At 45.0% G+C, this 21,779-nt stretch overlaps 1 protein-coding gene across 4 annotated transcripts in view; it reads left to right on the forward strand.

The window, feature by feature from the left end:
- rfx2 (regulatory factor X2) overlaps positions 1–21,779 on the forward strand; it is a 90,332-nt gene that overhangs the window by 53,823 nt on the left and 14,730 nt on the right. For all 4 annotated transcript variants that reach the window (XM_033046767.1, XM_033046768.1, XM_033046769.1 and 1 more), the window contains 6 exons: positions 1,643–1,717; positions 3,223–3,404; positions 3,973–4,092; positions 7,465–7,589; positions 20,001–20,119; positions 21,175–21,287. In XM_033046767.1, coding sequence (XP_032902658.1) covers positions 1,643–1,717; positions 3,223–3,404; positions 3,973–4,092; positions 7,465–7,589; positions 20,001–20,119; positions 21,175–21,287 — 734 coding nt within the window. The remainder of the gene's footprint in view (positions 1–1,642; positions 1,718–3,222; positions 3,405–3,972; positions 4,093–7,464; positions 7,590–20,000; positions 20,120–21,174; positions 21,288–21,779) is intronic.

The raw sequence follows: 21,779 nt of genomic DNA on the forward strand, positions 1-21,779 counted from the left end.
AGTTCCAAGATGCATGTGGCCATATCTGCCTCCTATTAACTGTTTCCTAATAATTTTAATTTGCCTTCCTTATGGCAGACCTAATCAATCAATTTTTAGAAAATGACCACCATAGCAACTATAGGACACTTCCCAGCCATGTGCACCCAAGATCTAAAGATTTAGTATGAATATAATTTATTTTTCATAATTGTCGAGACACAAGAGGTTGCAGATCCTGATATTAGGAGTAAAAAACAAACTGCTGGTCCTGATGTGTAGTTTTGGCCCAAAACATCGACTATCCCATCACCTCCACAGATGCTGCTTCATTGCTGAATTCTATTTTTTTTTCTTCTCATGTCATCAACCCCTCTATTTTTCATTTTATTTCATTTTTCAGGATCTGGGAGTCACTTGGCAATGCCATTATTTATTTTCCATTCTTGTTTGAGTGGTGGATCAGGCTTGAGTGTCTGAGTCGTCTACCCCTGCCCTATTTTCTTGTGTTTTAGAGCAGATCTGAGAAATATTTTTATCATCTAGAGGATGGTTGGAATCTGCAGTGGGTGGTGGAGACAGACTCTCAGAACATTGAAGAATCACCTAATTAAGCATGGACATGGTGGATCCAAGGGACAGTTTCACGGATTTATGACTGATTCTCATTCTGGTTTACATTGAGGGCTTTATTGGGGTTAAGAAATTTAACATGAGTAAGGTGCTGTATGTTTGTAAAAAATAATTCATTTCTTCATGAATGGGACAGAAGACATTTGAATATAAAACTAAATGAGAACTTAGATGTTAGCTATCACATCACCTAATATGCCATAACACTGAAAAAGAGGTGATCAAAAAAGGAACCAGAATGCATTATAATTAATTTAATAGTCTATAATTTAATTGGGCAAGCACTTTTGTGGTTAAACACTACATACATTTGGTCTAACACTCATTAGGGCATTGTCTTTGCAGTTCCCAATGCTGGTAACGGTCTGAGAGCCATCGAGTCATACAGTATGGAAACAGACACTTTGGCCCAACTTGTCCATGCCGACCGAGATGCCCCATCTAAGCTAGCCCCATTTGGCCACGTTTGGCTCATATCCCCCTTTGAGAGTCAGAAGACTGCTCTTGTTCCACATAAGGTTATGAGCACATAAAGGAGGCTGATGTTAAGGGAAATGCCATTTTTAACTCGCAACCATCATTTTAAAGAGCTTGGAATTACATGGAGCAGGAAGTTAGCCTGACCTTGCAATATTTGTTTGTGATAAAATCCTTGCTTTCAATGAACAATGTGGAAATTGGAAAAACAAGTCTTTGCATGTTATTTTTCTTCACTTTATGCTGTTATTTCTCGATTTGAGAAATGCATGTGTTGGAATCCTGGCCCATGCACAATTGGGAATGCTGCAGGAAGTCAAAGGTTGTTGTCCCTGATAGTGAAAGAAGTAAATAGATAGCCTGTTCACCTTATTTTTTAATACATTTTCATATAATATCATTATCTTCCTCAAATATTATTTGTGTTCATTGACTATCTTGGATTGTTATGAAATGTAATTTATGCATATTCTGTTATACATTTAGTCAGTTGAATAATAGCCAAAGTTGATTTTACGATGTTTCATCTGAAACTTTACACTTGCTCCAATAGATTGAAATGGCAATTGAGAACCTACAGAAATCTGAAGGCATCACAGCTCATAAAAGTACTCTACTGAACAGCCATGTGAGTACTTCTAATGACCCAGGTTTTCATTTGACCTCATCCAGTAATTTACTATTCTTGTCTACATGGAGTTTTATATACTGTATCCCCCACGGTCCTATCTTTACTGAAATAGATCATGAACCAAGTGCAATGTTGGCTGATGATACAAAGTTGCATGGTAGTTGATAAGCATCAGAAAGGTTTCAAGGAGTCATGAACAGGTAGAGTGAATAGGCAAGGACACCGCCTGAGGGGTAATGTGTGGGCATCCCCTTTCGTCAAAAAATAGTGGAGTGTTTTATAAACGGATGGGCTGAATGGAGTATGAGTAGGTGTTCAGAGGGACCCAGGCGTACATGAATCATTGAAAGTTAACATTCAGCTGCAGTAAGCCGTGTGAAAGCAGTTGGAATGTTGCTTTTTATTCCAGAAGGATTCGAATATGAGAATATAAACCCTTTACTGAAATTATATTGGCGAGTCCGTATCCCTAGGTAATGTGTGCAGATCTGGTCTTCATACCCAAGGCAAGATATAATTGTGAAAATGAGAATGGAATGAAGGTTCACCAAATTGATTACAGGGTTGAGGGTGTGAGGAGTGATTGAGAGTCTGGGCCAAGAAGAATTAGTGGTGATCGCACTGAAACATACAAAGTTCCTCTGGGGCTTGACACAATGGAAGCAGGGAAGATGTTTTTCAATGCTGGAATAACAGAACCAGGGGTCAAAATCTGAAAGTAAGTTATAGAGGTCAACTATTCAGAACTGAGACAAGAATATTTTTTTTCACCCAGAGAGTAATGCACTTTTGGAGTTTTCAATCTAAGTGGAGTCTCAGGCAGATGGATTCTAACAGCCAAATGTTACTGGTGCTTATTTTATGAGGAAACCTATACTGGGTTTTCAATGTGACTCGCAACACGAAGCATTAGTAGGCCAGCTCTTGCACAGGCATCAAAGTGTCCTGTAGATCAATTTACTTTTTGGACTAGTTACAATTAAGAAGGGTTTGTTTTCAAGTGTTGATTTCCTTCTGTAAGAAGCAATCTTCAAACATTGCTTCCCATTTGCCAACTCATGAGACCTAGTAAGATGGATAGGAGTTGCCTAACAATGTTGTGAAAGGGTGCAATGCAAAGTCCCGTAAAGAGATTCTCCTTCTAAATATATGTGATATAAGAGTGAAATTTACATCAACAGTGGCTAATTTTATTTAAAAGGTTATGTACTCTACAAGTTAAATCATCTCATTTTACCATTGCAATGAGAAAACAATTGAATGTGTATTTCATTTCAGGATTCCCATGTGATTTAAACTAGGAAAACTTCCTGAAAGCGAGCTTCAGAGAAACCGCTTGTTAATGTGATATCATTTAATGCCTTCACTGTTTATCGTGCAATTCTTGGCTTTGTGTTCTCGGGTGTTAATTTACTGAGCTGACCAGTAAGCCTATACATTGGAAGCTGTTTAGGAAAATTTTACAGCACGGATGGGTGACATACATTTTCTGCTCAAAACAGCTTCAGTGGCTTCTTGACAATTATGAGACAGCTGAAGGAGTTAGTCTCCCTCGGAGTTCCCTCTACAACCATTACCTGCGGCATTGTCAAGAACAGAAGCTTGATCCCGTCAATGCAGCTTCCTTTGGCAAACTGATTCGTTCAGTGTTCATGGGGCTGAGGACCAGAAGACTAGGAACAAGGTCAGAGCAAATTGCACATCCATAAATCTATGTCAACAATTCTTTCTTGTTGTATCTTGGTCTGTAGTGAAACTTTCCCACGCCAATGTTTCTAAGATAGGAGTTGCTTTAAAACATTCTCCTTGTGCTAATAAAAAGTCATTTGGTAAATGTATCCCGATATGCAGGAGCTTTAAATTCCTGTTGATGTTCAAACTTCTTGCACTTTGAACATCAGTCTTGAAAGCTGCAATAATAGTGTTTTTCTACTTCATTAACCTAAAAGACTTACATTATAATTACACCACTGCCTTGCAATACTGCTGGTTAAAAATTGGAAATGAGATTTGATAACAGGGAGTGTTGGTACCTGCTTTTGATTAATCTTTATTCTCTTTTTCTGTCTCCTTGATCGAAACCACTTGTAATGACATAACAAAAATCTACATCAAATACAAAAATTAAGCTAATATTTCTCACTGCTTTTCTATTGCCTAGAAATAATGACAATAATTATTTTTGTAATTGTTGCCAGTAGCAACTATTTATTCAGCAATCTTTAGTTGTAGATCACATTCCTGTGTTGCAGGGGAAATTCCAAGTATCACTATTACGGGATTCGTCTAAAGCCAGATTCGCCTTTAAACCGTTTACAGGAGGACATGCAGTACATGGCGATGCGACAGCAACCAGTACATCAGAAGCAAAGGTATGATACCAGCCTTTGCCCATCTCCCCAAGGTTCAGGGACCCTGGTCCTCAGCAAAGATTGCACCCTGGCATATCAGCTGAGGACCGATGTCAGCATGTCCTTAACCAAGAGCCATTGTGACCCAGAGGCCACAATCCCTAGTCCAGATACAATTCCAACACAAAACTATACTGCCCTCATCCCATGTGATCCCAATCCTCAGCAATGGTGCAGCACAATATTATGATGCCGATGCCTACTTTACAACCCACATTCAAAAACTCAAGCAAGCATACAGTCCCAGCATTTATCTGCCTGCTGTTTCCATTATTCATCCTACATTGAAGAGTTCCAGGAAACAATCCCCGCTGTCACTCTTTTCTAAAATAGCTATATCTGAACATCCCCTGCTGACATGACCCACCCAACTCATATCGAGGGTCTACTTTGGCCACGGATCCACACCCCAAGTCAAGGTGCAATCCCACTTACCTCATCCATCATTTAACCCCTGTCCAGGAACTCTAGCTATATGGTAGCAACATAATGCATCTTCTGAGCTGTTTTCTCAGATATAAGACGGGAATTGGCTAGGATAGACTGGTAAATTATACTTAAAGGGTTGACAGTGGAGATGCAATGGTGAAGATTTAAAGACCGCATCGATGAACTCCAGAAATTATTCATCCCTGTCTGGCGAAATAATAAAACTGGGAAGGCGGCTCAACCGTGGCTGACGAAGGAAGTCAAGAATAGTGATAAAGGCAAGGAAGAGGCATATAAAGTGGCCAGAAGAAGTGGCAAACCAGAGAACTGGGAGAAATTTAGAACTCAACAGAGGTGGACAAAGGGGTTAATTAATAGGGGGGGGGGGAAGGTGCATAAAAGAAAGCTTGCAGGGAATATAAAAACTGACTGTAAAAGTTTATTTAGGTATGTAAAAAGGAAAAAAATTAGTGAAGACGAATGTCGATTCCTTACAGTCAGAGACAGGTGAATTTATATTGGGAAACAAGAAAATGGCAGAGCAGTTAAACAACTGCTTTGGTTCTGTCTTCACTAAGGAAGACACAAACAATCTCCCGGCAATACTAGGGGACCGAGGATCTAGTGGGAGGGAGGAATTGAAGGGAATCCACATTAGTCAGGAAATGGTGTTGGGTAAACTGTTGGGGACTGAAGTCAGACAAGTCCCCAGGGCCTGATGGTCTGCATCCCAGAGTACTCATGGAGGTGGCCCTACAAATCGTGGATGCATTGGTGATCATTTTTCAATCTTCCCTCAACTCTGGATCATTTCCTGTGGGCTGGAGGGTAGCCACTTTTTAAGAAAGGAGGGAGAAAAAAAAACTGGGGAATTATAGACCAGTTCGCCTTACATCGGTAGTGGGGAAGATGCTGGAGTCGATTATTAAAGATGTTATAGCAGTGCATTTGGAAAGCAGCCACGGGATTGGACAAAGTCAGTATGGATTTGTGAAGGGGAAATCATTTTTGACTAATCTTTTGGAATTTTTGAGGATGTAACAAGTAGAATGGAAAAGGGAGAGCCAGTGCACGTGGTGTATCTAGACTTTCAAAAAGCCTTTGACAAGGTCCCACACAAGAGATTAGCGTGCAAAATTAGAGCACATGGTATTGGGGGTAGGGTATAGATATGGATAGAGAACTGGTTGGCAGACAGGAAGCAAAGAGTAGGGATGAACGGGTCGTTTTCAGAATGGCAGGTAGTGACTAGTGGGGTGCCGCAAGGCTCGGTGCTGGACCCCAGTTGTTTATAATATATATTAACGATTTAGATGAGGGAATTAAATGTAACATCTCTAAGTTTACGAATGACACAAAGCTGTGTGACAGTGTGAGCTGCGAGGAGGATGCTATGAGGCTGCAGGGTAACTTGGATAGGTTGGGCGAGTGGGCACATGCATGGCAGATGCAGTATAAAGTGGATAAATGTGAGGTTATCCACTTTGGTGGCAAGAACAGGAAGGCAGATTATTATCTGAATGGTGTGAGATTAGGAGAAGGGGAGGTGCAACGAGTCCTGGGTGTGTTTGTACATCAGTCCCTGAAAGTAAGCATGCAGGTACAGCAGGCAGTGAAGAATCCTTAATTGCGAGAGGATTTGAGTTTAGGAGCAAGAAAATCCTACTGCAGTTGTACAGGGCCCTGGAGTATTGTGTGCAATTTTGGTCTCCTAATTTGAGGAAGGACATTCTTGCTATTGAGGGAGTGCATCATAGGTTCACCAGGTTTCCGGGATGGCGGGATGATTGAAAGAATGGGTCGACTGGGCTTGTATTCGCTGGAATTTAGAAGGATGAGAGGATATCATATAGAAACATATAACATTCTTAGAGGATTGGACAGGGTAGATGCAGGAAAAATGTTCCCGATGTTGGGGAAGTCCAGAACCAGGGGTCACAGTTTAAGAATAAGGGGTGGCCATTTAAGACTGAGATGAGGAAAAAAAATTTCACCCAGAGAGTTATGAATCTGTGGAATTCTCTGCCACAGAAGGCAGTAGAGGCCAATTCAGTGCATGTGTTCAAAACAAAGTTAGAATTGGCTCTTGGGGCTAAGGGAATCAAGGGATATGGGGAAAAAGCCGGAATGGGTTACTGATTTTGGATGACCAGCTATGATCAGCTGGTTCGAAGGACTGAATAGCCTACTCCTGCACCTATTTTGTATGTTTCTATTTCTCAAGATAAAGGACGAGTTGGGGTTTTAACATTGAAGGTTATTGATGACAATCACAATACATACTAAGATTGGTACTTTTGACCGTAACTTTCAAAGACACTGATCAGATCTGATTTAATAAACCTGTGCCTTTAATTCTTGAAATGTCATTGACCTTTCATAGCAATTCATTGGTAAAGAAATGGAATAGATAGAACTTTTTTTCAGCAGATATGTGTGAAGAAATAATGTACAAAAACTTGGTGATTGTCTTTGAGTTCAAATTAAATGCTTCCTGGTGACACTGGGAATGGTCACATAAGTAATCTTAAACAGTGTGCTTCCTAAATAGAGAAATAATGAGGAATCTGGTCGTATAATTTGGTGTACAAGGGAAAGGAGAAATGAGCAAATACTGCCACTGAGGGTAGCTTAAAGGAATGAGTATTTAAAATTGTTCCACTGTTTCAGTGCTTATTGCAAGTTGTCATAAATTTAAAAAAGATATCAGGTGATGCAAGAACATTGCTGATCTTAGATCCTTAATCTTTATCAGCAGATCAGGGGGAATAAGACAGTTCCATGAGAACAGTTCACAGATCAGTTGTAATTTTGTTGAACACCAGAAGAGGGGCAGGATTTTCATTCCTGGACCTTATTCTTCCAAAATGTGTTTTTATTTTTATGTTTTGTGTTTGTTTTTAGATTTAAACCAATGCAAAAATTGGATGGTGTGGGAGACAATATGCCTGGAAATGGACAGCATGCGACCCCAACAACTCCAGAACAATCAGTCGCTGCACAGAGCCAACATCACCAGCAATTTCTGGGTCAGTCTGTTATTCTTCTTCAAGAGATTCCAAGGGGAGTTAATCCTCTGCAGGTTATTTATGGCTTCTGTTGAATGTTGAACATTCCTCTTCAATATTTCTCAAAGAATTTCCAGCTGACAATATGTTGGTCCATAATGGGAGGCTGCTCCACTTATTCCCAATGCCTAACAATTACCTGCATTTAAAAAAAAACGGTAGATTGAATAAAGCACAGAAACAAAATTTGACATGACCATTCAAGGATCTATTGAGGTAGATCAGTAAGGTTTCAATGAAGAATTAAGGTTTTAAGGGGTTTCCTAAAGTTAAAAAAAGTGAGATTGAGATGTTCAGAAAGGGAATTTAAGAAGACTAAGCTTTGAAAGCTGAAAGAACAATTACCAGTGAGGAAACAATGATTTTGAATTTATTTAACAATCCATAATGGAATGAGCCTGATATTTGAAGACGTGGGACAGGAGTAGGTTTCACTGACAGTGAGAAGTTTTACACTGCCCTCCCTCTTGTGTCAGCACTTTTAGGAAGCTATGGACTTGCACTCTAAGGTGTGGATCAATGTACTGAAGGTCCCCACACTTCCTCTATATGTCCAACAAGAATTTGTCTTCCCAAAATGCATCACCTCTGATTGACGTGGATTACATTTTATCTGCTACCATTCCACTCAACTTTCCAGATGATCAGTGTTCCTTTGTTTCCTTAGACAATCTTTTTTGAATTCCAGAACTCAACTCCAGAAATTTCTACCTTGACCGTAAGCTTACCAACTGGACCTTCTACATTTTCATCCAAGTCATTTATATATAACCCTGGAAGGATAATATATATATCCTGGAAGGATTATATATTTATCACCCTGTCCCTGTGGTCCAGTACTGGTTAAAGACTTCCAGTCAGAAAATACCCACCTACCATCTGCCACTTGTTACCAAGTCAATTTTGGACCCAGTTTGCTCACATGCTTCTGCTCTCTTGTGCCTTAAACTTCCTACCATGCAATAACTCAGCAAAAGCTTTGCTGAGGGCAATGTAAACCACATCGAGAGCACTGCCTTCATCGATTTCTTTAGTTACTTGCTTAAATATCTCATTTTGATTTGTGTGTCATGATCCCCTCTCTATAACACTGTGCTTCTCCTAATTATTCCCTGCCTTTGCAAGTGAACATAAATCTTGTCTTTCAGAATCTCCTCCAACACCACTGATGTAAGCTCATCAGCCAATAATTTCTAATCTTGTCCCTACCCTTTTTGAACAAGAGATGGTTAGCTATCCACCAATCTTCTGGTACCTCAGAGCTGCTGTAGATTTGGAAGCAACAGCAGGAGAAGTTAAGCAAGAGAAAGCACTGATTGGCTCCAGCCCAAGTGGGAGGAGAGAAGTGAGTCAGAGGGGGGAAAACAGTTGAAAACTGAGGAATTTGGTTTGTAAATTGGTAAATTAGGCAATTTATCAGTCAATATAAGCAAGACGGCTCTTAGGCAGTGAGTGATCGGCCTTGTGAGGGAAGTGTGAGTTTTCGGCTCGAGAATCTTCGGCTGAGGAGAGGAGGCTACGCAAAACACTGGAGAGGAAGAGACGAAAGAAGGAGATGTCAGGCAAGCTGATTCAGTGTGATGCTTGCAGTATGTGGGAGGTCAAGGACACTGCTGGTGCCTCTGGCTGCTACAAATGCGAGAAGTGCATCCAGGTAGAGCTCCTGGATGACCTCAGGTTCGTCCGAGAAACTGAGTCGTTCCTCGACAAGTCCTACAGCAAGATTGTTACACCTAAGGTACTGGAAGAGAGAAGGTGGGAGACGGTGAGAAAGGGAGGGAAGCATGGAATGCAAACATCCCCGGGTGTTGTACCTCTTGTGAACAGGTTCACCCACTTAGAAGCTGTCGGGACAGAAGACGTTGTTACACTGAGCGGCGGACTGGCTTGCGATGCGAATAGGGCTGTTGAGCCAAAACCAAAGAGGCCAAAGTCAGGCAACGCCATTGTAGTGGGAGACTCCATTGTGAGAGGTACGGACAGGGGTTTCTGCGGCAACAGACGGGATTCGAGGATGGTGTGCTGCCTTCCTGGTGCCAGGATCCAGGATGTCACGGACAGAGTGCAGAAAATCCTCAAGGGCGAAGGTGAACAGCCGGAAGTCGTAGTGCATGTCGGCACAAATGATGTCGGAAAGAAGGGGATGAATATTCTGCAGCGTGACTTTAGAGAGCTCGGAAAAATGCTGAAAAGCAGGACCTCCAGGGTTGTTATCTCCGGTTTGCTTCCAGTTCCTCGTGCTGGCGAGAGCAGGAACAGGGAGATACGGGACCTGAATGTGTGGCTGAGGAACTGGTGCACGGGGCAGGGATTTAGATTCTTAGATCACTGGGATCTGTTTTGGAGTAAGGGGAAACTGTACAAAAGGGACGGATTGCATCTTAACAGGTGGGAGACCAGCATTCTGGCAGGCAGGTTTGCCACTGCTACACAGGTGGTTTTAAACTGAATAAGCGGGGTGGGGTGTCAAATGGGATAGTTGAGGATGGAGTTAAAGGGAAAGGGTTTCTTAAATGTGTGAGCGTAGAGACAGAGGAGTGTAAAATGAGGGTAGAAGCAATAGGTAGCAAGGTGAAAAGTAAAAGTGGCAGGCAGGCAAATCCAGGGCAAAAATCAAAAAGGGCCACTTTTCAAAATAATTGTATAAGGGTTAAGAGTGTTGTAAAAACAAGCCTGAAGGCTTTGTGTCTCAATGCAAGGAGCATTCGTAATAAGGTGGATGAGTTGAATGTGCAGATAGCTATTAATGACTATGATATAGTTGGGATCACGATATGGGTAGAGCTGCGAAACACTAAGGGGCAGAAAACGCTAGTGGGAGTTGTGTACAGGCCACCTAACAGTAGTAGTGGAGTTGGGGATGGCATCAAACAGGAAATTAGAAATGCGTGCAACAAAGGTAAAACAGTTATAATGGGTGACTTCAATCTACATATAGATTGGGTGAATCAAATTGGCAAGGGTGCTGAGGAAGAGGATTTCTTGGAATGTATGCGGGATAGTTTTCTAAACCAACATGTAGAGGAACCAACAAGAGAGCAGGCTATTCTAGATTGGGTATTGAGTAATGAGGAAGGGTTAGTTAGCAGTTCGTTCAAAAGGGAACTGCAGATGCTGGAATATCGAAGGTACACAAAATTGCTGGAGGAACTCAGCGGGTGCAGCAGCATCTATGGAGCGAAGGAAATAGGCGACGTTTCGGGCCGAAACCCTTCTTCAGACTGATAGGGGGTGGGGAAAGAAAGAAGGACAAAGGGAGGAGGAGGAGGAGCCCGAGGGCGGGCGGATGGGAGGAGACAGCTAGAGGGTGAAGGAAGGGGAGGGGGGGAGGGGACAGCACGGGCTAGCCAAATTGGGAGAATTCAATGTTGATGCCAAGGGGACGCAAGGACCCCAGACGGAATATGAGGTGCTGTTCCTCCAATTTCCGCTGTTGCTCACTCTGGCAATGGAGGAGACCCAGGACAGAGAGGTCGGATTGGGAATGGGAGGGGGAGTTGAAGTGCTGAGCCACCGGGAGGTCAGGTAGGTTATTGCGGACTGAGCGGAGGTGTTCGGCGAAACGGTCGCCCAACCTACGCTTGGTCTCACCGATGTAAATCAGCTGACATCTAGAGCAGCGGATGCAGTAGATGAGGTTGGAGGAGATACAGGTGAACCTTTGTCGCACCTGGAACGACTGCTTGGGACCTTGAATGGAGTCGAGGGGGGAGGTGAAGGGACAGGTGTTGCATTTCTTGCGGTTGCAACGGAAAGTGCCCGGGGAGGGGGTGGTGCGGGAGGGAAGTGAAGAATTGACGAGGGAGTTGCGGAGGGAGCGGTCTTTGCAGAAGGCAGACATGGGGGGAGATGGGAAGATGTGGCGAGTGGTGGGGTCACGTTGGAGGTGGCGGAAATGGCGGAGGATTATGTGTTGTATTTGCCGGCTGGTGGGGTGAAAGGTGAGGACCAGAGGGACTCTGCCCTTGTTGCGTGTGCGGGGATGGGGAGAGAGAGCAGTGTTACGGGGTATGGATGAGACCCTGGTGTGAGCCTCATCTATGGTGGCGGAGGGGAATCCCCGTTCCCTGAAGAACGAGGACATTTCCGATGCCCTAGTATGAAATGTCTCATCCTGGGAACAGATGCGGCGTAGGCGGAGGAATTGGGAGTAGGGGATGGAGTCTTTACAGGGGGCAGGGTGGGAAGACGTGTAGTCCAGATAGCCATGTGAGTCAGTGGGTTTATAATGTATGTCGGTCAGGAGTCTGTCCCCTGCGATGGAGATGGTGAGGTCAAGGAATGGTAGGGAAGTGTCTGAAATCGTCCAGGTGTATTGGAGTGCCGGATGGAAGTTGGTGGTGAAGTGGATGAAGTCAGTCAGTTGTGTGTGGGTGCAGGAGGTGGCACCAAAGCAGTCGTCAATGTAGCGGAGGTAGAGGTCGGGGATGGGGCCCTGGTACGCATTGAACAAGGATTGTTCAACGTACCCGACAAAGAGGCAGGCGTAGCTGGGGCCCATGCGTGTGCCCATAGCTACGCCTTGGGTTTGGAGGAAATGGGAGGAGTCAAATGTAAAGTTATTGAGGGTGAGGACCAACTCCGCTAAGCGGAGGAGAGTGTCAGTGGCTGGGTATAGGTTGCTCCTCTGGTCGAGGAAGAACCGGAGGGCTCTGAGGCCATCCTGGTGGGGGATGGAGGTGTAGAGTGACCGGACATCCATGGTGAAGATGAGGGGGTGAGGGCCCAGAGAGTGGAATGCGTGGAGGCGGCGGAGAGTGTCTGAGGTGTCTAGAACATAGGTGGGGAGGGATTTGACCAAGGGGGATAGGATGGAGTCAAGGTATGTGGAGATGAGTTCGGTGGGGCACGAACAAGCAGAGACAATGGGTCTGCCGGGAGAGCCGGGTTTGTGGATTTTGGGGAGAAGGTAAAAACGGGCCGTGCGGGGCTGGGGAACGATGAGTTTGGAGGCTTGGTCAGGTAGGGCGTGGGAATTGATGAAGTCGGTGATGGTGCTAGAAATGGTGGCCTGGTGCTCGTCAGTGGGGTCATGGTCCAAGGGTAAGTAGGAGGAGGTGTCCGAGAGTTGGCGCGTGGCCTCAGCTTTGTAGAGATCGACGCGCCAGACTACCACGGCACCTCCCTTGTCGGCTGGTTTGATGACCCAGTCTGGGTTTGTGCGGAGTGATTCGATGGCAGTGCGTTCAGAGGGGGAAAGATTGGAGTGAGAAAGGGGAGTGGAGAAGTTGAGGCGGTTGACGTCGCGGCGGCAGTTCTGAATGAAGAGTTCCAGAGCCGGGACTTTCTGAGGGGGGTTCCACGAGGAGGGGGTGCGTTGGAGACTCTCCTCGATTTAATTCCACCGGGTCCTAGCGCCCGTCTGCCCAGCCGTGCTAACCTCAGTGGCTGCTCCACTGACCCTCCCCCATCCCCCCCCAACCATGTCACACCCGCTCTTCCCCACCCACCTTACAGCCCTCTCTCCCCCCCCACCCCCTGACCACCCACCACCCCCTGACCACCCACCACCCCTCCAACACCCACAACCCCCCCCCCACACATCGCCCCGTCCCCAGTCTACCCACCTGCCTCCCTCTGGCCCCAACTCCCACCCTTGCCGGGTGTTCACCATCCCCCCCGACCTCCCCCTCTCCCCCACCCAACGGTCTGTCCTCAGCAGAGGCCTCACCTTTGTCCCCCTCCGTCCCCATCTCAATGAGTTCCGCGCCCACCATGACTTGGAGAGCTTCTACCGTCGTCTCCGCCTCACAGCACACTTCCATGGGAAGGAGTCCTCGCCCCCTAATGATGACCCCTTTTCCCGTCTCCAACGCACCCCCTCCTCGTGGAACCCCCCTCAGAAAGTCCCGGCTCTGGAACTCTTCATTCAGAACTGCCGCCGCGACGTCAACCGCCTCAACTTCTCCACTCCCCTTTCTCACTCCAATCTTTCCCCCTCTGAACGCACTGCCATCGAATCACTCCGCACAAACCCAGACTGGGTCATCAAACCAGCCGACAAGGGAGGTGCCGTGGTAGTCTGGCGCGTCGATCTCTACAAAGCTGAGGCCACGCGCCAACTCTCGGACACCTCTTCCTACTTACCCTTGGACCATGACCCCACTGACGAGCACCAGGCCACCATTTCTAGCACCATCACCGACTTCATCAATTCCCACGCCCTACCTGACCAAGCCTCCAAACTCATCGTTCCCCAGCCCCGCACGGCCCGTTTTTACCTTCTCCCCAAAATCCACAAACCCGGCTCTCCCGGCAGACCCATTGTCTCTGCTTGTTCGTGCCCCACCGAACTCATCTCCACATACCTTGACTCCATCCTATCCCCCTTGGTCAAATCCCTCCCCACCTATGTTCTAGACACCTCAGACACTCTCCGCCGCCTCCACGCATTCCACTCTCTGGGCCCTCACCCCCTCATCTTCACCATGGATGTCCGGTCACTCTACACCTCCATCCCCCACCAGGATGGCCTCAGAGCCCTCCGGTTCTTCCTCGACCAGAGGAGCAACCTATACCCAGCCACTGACACTCTCCTCCGCTTAGCGGAGTTGGTCCTCACCCTCAATAACTTTACATTTGACTCCTCCCATTTCCTCCAAACCCAAGGCGTAGCTATGGGCACACGCATGGGCCCCAGCTACGCCTGCCTCTTTGTCGGGTACGTTGAACAATCCTTGTTCAATGCGTACCAGGGCCCCATCCCCGACCTCTACCTCCGCTACATTGACGACTGCTTTGGTGCCACCTCCTGCACCCACACACAACTGACTGACTTCATCCACTTCACCACCAACTTCCATCCGGCACTCCAATACACCTGGACGATTTCAGACACTTCCCTACCATTCCTTGACCTCACCATCTCCATCGCAGGGGACAGACTCCTGACCGACATACATTATAAACCCACTGACTCACATGGCTATCTGGACTACACGTCTTCCCACCCTGCCCCCTGTAAAGACTCCATCCCCTACTCCCAATTCCTCCGCCTACGCCGCATCTGTTCCCAGGATGAGACATTTCATACTAGGGCATCGGAAATGTCCTCGTTCTTCAGGGAACGGGGATTCCCCTCCGCCACCATAGATGAGGCTCACACCAGGGTCTCATCCATACCCCGTAACACTGCTCTCTCTCCCCATCCCCGCACACGCAACAAGGGCAGAGTCCCTCTGGTCCTCACCTTTCACCCCACCAGCCGGCAAATACAACACATAATCCTCCGCCATTTCCGCCACCTCCAACGTGACCCCACCACTCGCCACATCTTCCCATCTCCCCCCATGTCTGCCTTCCGCAAAGACCGCTCCCTCCGCAACTCCCTCGTCAATTCTTCACTTCCCTCCCGCACCACCCCCTCCCCGGGCACTTTCCGTTGCAACCGCAAGAAATGCAACACCTGTCCCTTCACCTCCCCCCTCGACTCCATTCAAGGTCCCAAGCAGTCGTTCCAGGTGCGACAAAGGTTCACCTGTATCTCCTCCAACCTCATCTACTGCATCCGCTGCTCTAGATGTCAGCTGATTTACATCGGTGAGACCAAGCGTAGGTTGGGCGACCGTTTCGCCGAACACCTCCGCTCAGTCCGCAATAACCTACCTGACCTCCCGGTGGCTCAGCACTTCAACTCCCCCTCCCATTCCCAATCCGACCTCTCTGTCCTGGGTCTCCTCCATTGCCAGAGTGAGCAACAGCGGAAATTGGAGGAACAGCACCTCATATTCCGTCTGGGGTCCTTGCGTCCCCTTGGCATCAACATTGAATTCTCCCAATTTGGCTAGCCCGTGCTGTCCCCTCCCCCCCTCCCCTTCCTTCACCCTCTAGCTGTCTCCTCCCATCCGCCCGCCCTCGGGCTCCTCCTCCTCCTCCCTTTGTCCTTCTTTCTTTCCCCACCCCCTATCAGTCTGAAGAAGGGTTTCGGCCCGAAACGTCGCCTATTTCCTTCGCTCCATAGATGCTGCTGCACCCGCTGAGTTCCTCCAGCAATTTTGTGTACCTAGGGTTAGTTAGCAGTCTTGTTGTGCGTGGCCCCTTGGGCAAGAGTGACCCTAATATGGTTGAGTTCTTCATTAGGATGGAGAGTGACATTGTTAATTCAGAAACAAGGGTCCTGAACTTAAAGAAAGGTAACTTTGAGGGTATGAGACGTGAATTGGCCAAGATAGACTGGCAATTGATTCTTAATGGGTTGACGGTGGATATGCAATGGAAGGCATTTAAAGACTGCATGGATGAACTACAACAATTGTTCACCCCAGTTTGGCAAAAAAAAAATCAGGGAAGGTAGTGCATCCGTGGATAACAAGGGAAATCAGGGATAGTATCAAAACAAAAGATGAATCGTACAAATTAGCCAGAAAAATCAGCCTACCAGAGGACTGGAAGAAATTCAGAGTCCAGCAGAGGAGGACAAAGGGCTTAATTAGGAAAGGGAAAATAGATTATGAAAGAAAACTGGCAGGGAACACAAAAACTGACTGCAAAAGCTTTTATAGATATGTGAGGAGAAAAAGATTAGTTAAAACAAATGTAGGTCCCTTGCAGTCAGAAACAGGTGAATTGATCATGGGGAACAAGGACATGGCAGACCAATTGAATAACTACTTTGGTTCTATCTTCACTAAGGAAGACATAAATAATCTGCCGGAAATAGCAGGGGACCGGGGGTCAAATGAGATGGAGGAACTGAGTGAAATCCAGGTTAGCCGGGACGTGGTGTTAGATAAATTGAATGGATTAAAGGCTGATAAATCCCCAGGGCCAGATAGGCTGCATCCCAGAGCACTTAAGGAAGTAGCCCCAGAAATAGTGGATGCATTAGTGATAATTTTTCAAAACTCTTTAGATTCTGGAGTAGTTCCTGAGGATTGGAGGGTAGCTAATGTAACCCCACTTTTTAAAAAGGGAGGGAGAGAGAAAACGGGGAATTACAGACCAGTTAGTCTAATGTCGGTAGTGGGGAAACTGCTAGAATCAGTTATTAAAGATGGGATAGCAGCACATTTGGAAAGTGGTGAAATCATTGGACAAAGTCAGCATGGATTTATGAAAGGTAAATCATGTCTGACGAATCTTATAGAATTTTTTGAGGATGTAACTAGTAGAGTGGATAAGGGAGAACCAGTGGATGTGTTATATCTGGACTTTCAGAAGGCTTTCGACAAGGTCCCACATAAGAGATTAGTATACAAACTTAAAGCACACTGTATTGGGGGTTCAGTATTGATGTGGATAGAGAACTGGCTGGCAGACAGGAAGCAAAGAGTAGGAGTAAACGGGTCCTTTTCACAATGGCAGGCAGTGACTAGTGAGGTACTGCAAGGCTCAGTGCTGGGACCCCAGCTATTTATAAGAGTAATAATAATAAATTTTATTTATGGGCGCCTTTCAAGAGTCTCAAGGACACCTTACAAAAATTTATCAAGTAGAGGAAAAACATGTAAGCGGAATGAAATAAATAGTAGAGACATGCCTAGTACACAAATTAAAGACAGCATTCAATTCAAAACACAATATGAGGCAATTCAAGCACAGATGAAAAGGGAGGGGGACGTGGGGCTAAGGATAGGCAGAGGTGAAGAGATGGGTCTTGAGGCGAGACTGGAAGATGGTGAGGGACACGGAATTGTGGATCAGTTGGGGGAGGGAGTTCCAGAGCCTGGGAGCTGCCCTGGAGAAGGCTCTGTCCCCAAAACTGCGGAGGTTGGATTTGTGGATGGAGAGGAGACTGGCTGATGTGGATCTGAGGGACCGTGAGGGTTGGTAGGGGGAGAGGAGGTCAGTGAGATATGGGAAAAGCAGATGGTGGAGGGCTTTGTAGGTGAGGACCAGGATTTTGTAGGTGATCTGGTGGGAGATGGGAAGCCAGTGAAGTTGTTTGAGGACTGGAGTGATGTGATGCCAGGATTTGGTGTGGGTGATGAGTCGGGCGGCTGCGTTCTGGACCAGTTGGAGTCGGTTGATGTAGGTGGAGCTGATGCCAAGGAGAAGTGAGTTGCAGTAGTCCAGTCAGGAGGAGATGAAGGCATATTTATGATATAAGTTAATGATTTGGACGAGGGAATTGAATGCAACATCTCCAAATTTGCGGATGACACGAAGCTGGGGGGCAGTGTTAGCTGTGTGGAGGATGCTAGGAGGCTGCAAGGTGACTTGGATAGGCTGGGTGAGTGGGCAAATGCATGGCAGGTGCAGTATAATGTGGATAAATGTGAGGTTATCCACTTTGGTGGCAAAAACAGGAAAGTAGACTATTATCTGAATGGTGGCCGATTAGGAAAGGGGGAGATGCAATGAGACCTGGGTGTCATGGTACACCAGTCATTAAAAGTAGGCATGCAGGTACAGCAGGCAGTGAAGAAGGCGAATGGTATGTTAGCATTCATAGCAAAAGGATTTGAGTATAGGAGCAGGGAGGTTCAACTGCAGTTGTACAGGGTCTTGGTGAGACCACACCTGGAGTATTGCGTACAGTTTTGGTCTAATAATAATAATAATAATAATAATAATAATAATAATAACTTTATTTTTTGAGGATGTAACTAATCTGAGGAAGGACATTCTTGCCAATAGAAGGAGTACAGAGAAGGTTCACCAGACTGATTCCTGGGATGTCAGGACTTTCTTATGAAGAAAGACTGGATAGACTCGGTTTGTACTCGCTAGACCGAGATGAGGAAAACTTTTTTCACACAAAGAGTGGTGAATCTCTGGAATTCTCTGCCACAGAAGGTAGTTGAGGCCAGTTCATTGGCTATATTTAAGAGGGAGTTAGATGTGGCCCTTGTGGCTAAAGGGATCAGGAGAGAAGGCAGGTACAGGATACTGAGTTGGATGATCAGCCATGATCATATTGAATGGCGGTGCAGGCTCGAAGGGCCGAATGGCCTAGTCCTGCACCTATTTTCTATGTTTCTATGTTTACCTCATCTGTGGTTAACAAAGATGCATAAAAACCGTGCCCCAGTAATCTCCTCCCTTGCTTTCTTAGCAGCCAGGGATAGATGGTATCAGGGCCGAGGGATTTATCCACTCTTAAGTGCCTCTTTTTGCCCTCTTAAGTTCTTTCCTATATTTTGTGTACCACTTTCCTATAAATGACATGTTTATCCTTTTCCACGATTAAATCTTCAATATCCTTTGTTAACCAAGGTTCCCTGAACTTCCCATCTTTGCATCTTACCTGTACAAGGACATTTTGACTGTGATTAGGAAGAATAACTTAATGAAACCATGTGGGATGTAAAGTTTAAGGTTGCCGGTTAGGATTGGTTGGGTATTTGTCTGGAGGGTTGCATTGGAACAGGTGTACGGTGAGCTCCAGAGACACAGATGGATGGAATGAGATGGGGAATGAAATCACTAAGAATGAGAGGTTGCCCAAAGTGATGGCTAAGGTAGGAAAGCTATGAAGATTTTTTTGTGAAAAACAATTGCAATTCTTGTAGTTGGTAAAGTAATAGTAAAGAATTTTAAAGAAGAGTTCGGGGATATTGATACAGGGTGGGATGCACACCCGCACCATAGGAATAGTCAGGCAGATTAAGCTGTGTTTTGTTGGTAAGAGAAATGCTAATAGTCAAATTGATGCAAATGAAGGCAGCTAAAACCAGAAGGTTTTTAGGGGGAAGTGTGATTATGCAGGTTTCTTTACATGGGAAAGATAGATACAAAGTGCAGGAGTAAATCAGTGGGTGAGGCAGCATCTCAGGAAAAAAAAGTATTGTTTTTTTCTCCTATTTTTCTCCAGAGATGCATGACCCGCTGAGTTACTCCAGCACTTTGTATCTATCTTTCAGCATGTGCAGTTCCTTGGTTCTTTATTTTTTAAATGGCTTATTGTTAATATAAATCACCCACAACATACTGTTGGACAGCAAAGACTTTATTTAAATGTGAATACATTTTGAGTGAGATGTGGAGAGGCACAGGGATAGCTGATTCACTGGCTGAGACTGTAGCACGTGCTTAGGAAGGAAAAAGGTGATATCGAAGATAAGGCATTTGGGTCTCTGTTCACAAGGAGTAGCCTTGACAGGCCTCTTGGAGGAATCTGAAAGGGGAACTGAGGGCATGTTTTGGAACTAGGCTGAATATAAGATGATAGCAGAATAGAAAGGCTGAGGAGTTGAAATAAGGTTTAAGTTGGAGCTGGTGAAGTCAAGGCAATGATTTCTGGTGAAAGGTCAACGACTGAGAAGAAAAACCGAAAAAAGAGAAAAGTAAAAACAGAAAAAAGTGTAAACAAATGTTGGGCATGGGTTGACAGAAAAGACACCAAATCAAATGGACATGGAATATTCAAGTTATATAGGACTCTTCATGCAAAACTTATTCATATATTTGTTTAACTTTTACTCCTATTAGATATGTCTCATGTACTGCCAGATTTCATTGATGCTGAGATTGGTGACTCTCCTTTGCCAGAGAATATCACACTGAATGAAGTGAAGACATTACAGCTTTTGTACAGGGAGCATTGTGAGGTGAGGTATTCTAGAAGACTGTAGTGTATGGGATATGTAAGGTATGATGATTTAATTGGGTATCACATGTGATCATTTCACAATCAGCACAGAAGCCTATTGTTGTGTTCTAATACTTTGATATGCCTGCCTTGGTCTGAACATATGGGGGTTCTGATGAATCTTGCATTCAATTTTTCTGGAGTATTCTTCCACTTGTAGGTCATGTCATTGGAGATTATTTCATTGACATGGTACTGTAATTAAAAATATTGCCTACCCTGAACTTTGATATTCAGTTTTGTTTTATTGTTTTCCAAAAAAAAAATTAATAGTTCTAATTGTTTTTAAAAGATAATTTGACCTGCGTGTTGCTCCAACAAGATACTTTATAATGATCTTGCTTTTATTATGTATGTAAATGTGAATTAAGATCTTTAACAGCCTGATGACTGAAAGGGTATTTTCTTCCTTTGTGTTGCAAAAAGTATGTCCAGGTAGTTATGTTATAATTCGATAGTTGCGTTCCTCAAAACATTGCATTATAGAAAAGCGCTAATCACCCCTGCAAATTCGCTATTCCCCAACAGGCCTCTGATGAGAGGTCCTGTGTCGGAGCTGCCGTGAGGTCCTACATAAAGCTGGCTCAAGCCTCCTATGCAGCAGAATGTGAACTCTCCTCGTGAGAAACAATGAGACTTCTAGACGAGAGAAGTCCTAAACAATGATGTGGAGACATCATCATTTCGGAGTTGTTCTAACTCCTTAACTTCTCCAATGCCAAAGGAAAATGCCTACATTTATTTCGGCCTGGGTAATCTCATGTCATTTATAATGTGGAAACATTCATGTCAAAATCAAAAGTTCATATTTAACATTTTCTTTATTTAATTTGGGGAAATTAGCTTAATCAATCTCCAAGGTTATTACTTGCCTGTGTGGATGTACTGAAAACAAAAAGCTGCTCCTGTTTCCTGATTTCAGAAACACAATTTGTTAGTTTACTATGGATTTTTCCAAATGAGAATTTAATTTTTTCTACTTCCTATCTAACAAATGAATGGGTTCTTTTACAGGCAATGCTGGACGTTGTAATAAACCTTCAGTTTCACTATATTGAGAAACTTTGGCAGACTTTTTGGCATTCAGCTCCCTCGCCAAACGATGGTGCTTCTGTTACTTCTGTTAGGTAAGGAAAATTACAAACTTTTCCAATAATGCATTCATTATTGGACTACAGTGAAAGAACCGGTCTTTCAACCGCAAAGTGCTTATATAGATCTCACAGGCTGGGAATGCAAAAATGCCAATGTAAATCTTGGGTGTGTTTATGCACTGATTTAATTATTATGGAATTAATGTAATGTTTAGCTTAGTTAGAGATACAGCATGGAAACAGGTCCTATGGCCCACTGAAACCGCACGGACCATCAATCTCCTATCCCACTTTCTCATCCACTACCTACACAACAGGGGTAATTTATAGAGGCCAATTAACCTACAAGTCCGCACATCCTTGGGATGTGGGAAGAAACTGGAGCACCCAGAGGAAACCCACACAGTCACAGGGAGAATGTGTGCACACACAGACAACGCCTGAGATCAGGATCATACCCAGGTCTCTGGTGTTGAGGCAGAGGCTCTACCAGCTCCGCCACTGTGCTGTGGTATTATATTTTAA

This window comes from Amblyraja radiata, chromosome 29 (genome assembly GCF_010909765.2).
Source record: "Amblyraja radiata isolate CabotCenter1 chromosome 29, sAmbRad1.1.pri, whole genome shotgun sequence".
NCBI lineage: Eukaryota > Metazoa > Chordata > Chondrichthyes > Rajiformes > Rajidae > Amblyraja > Amblyraja radiata.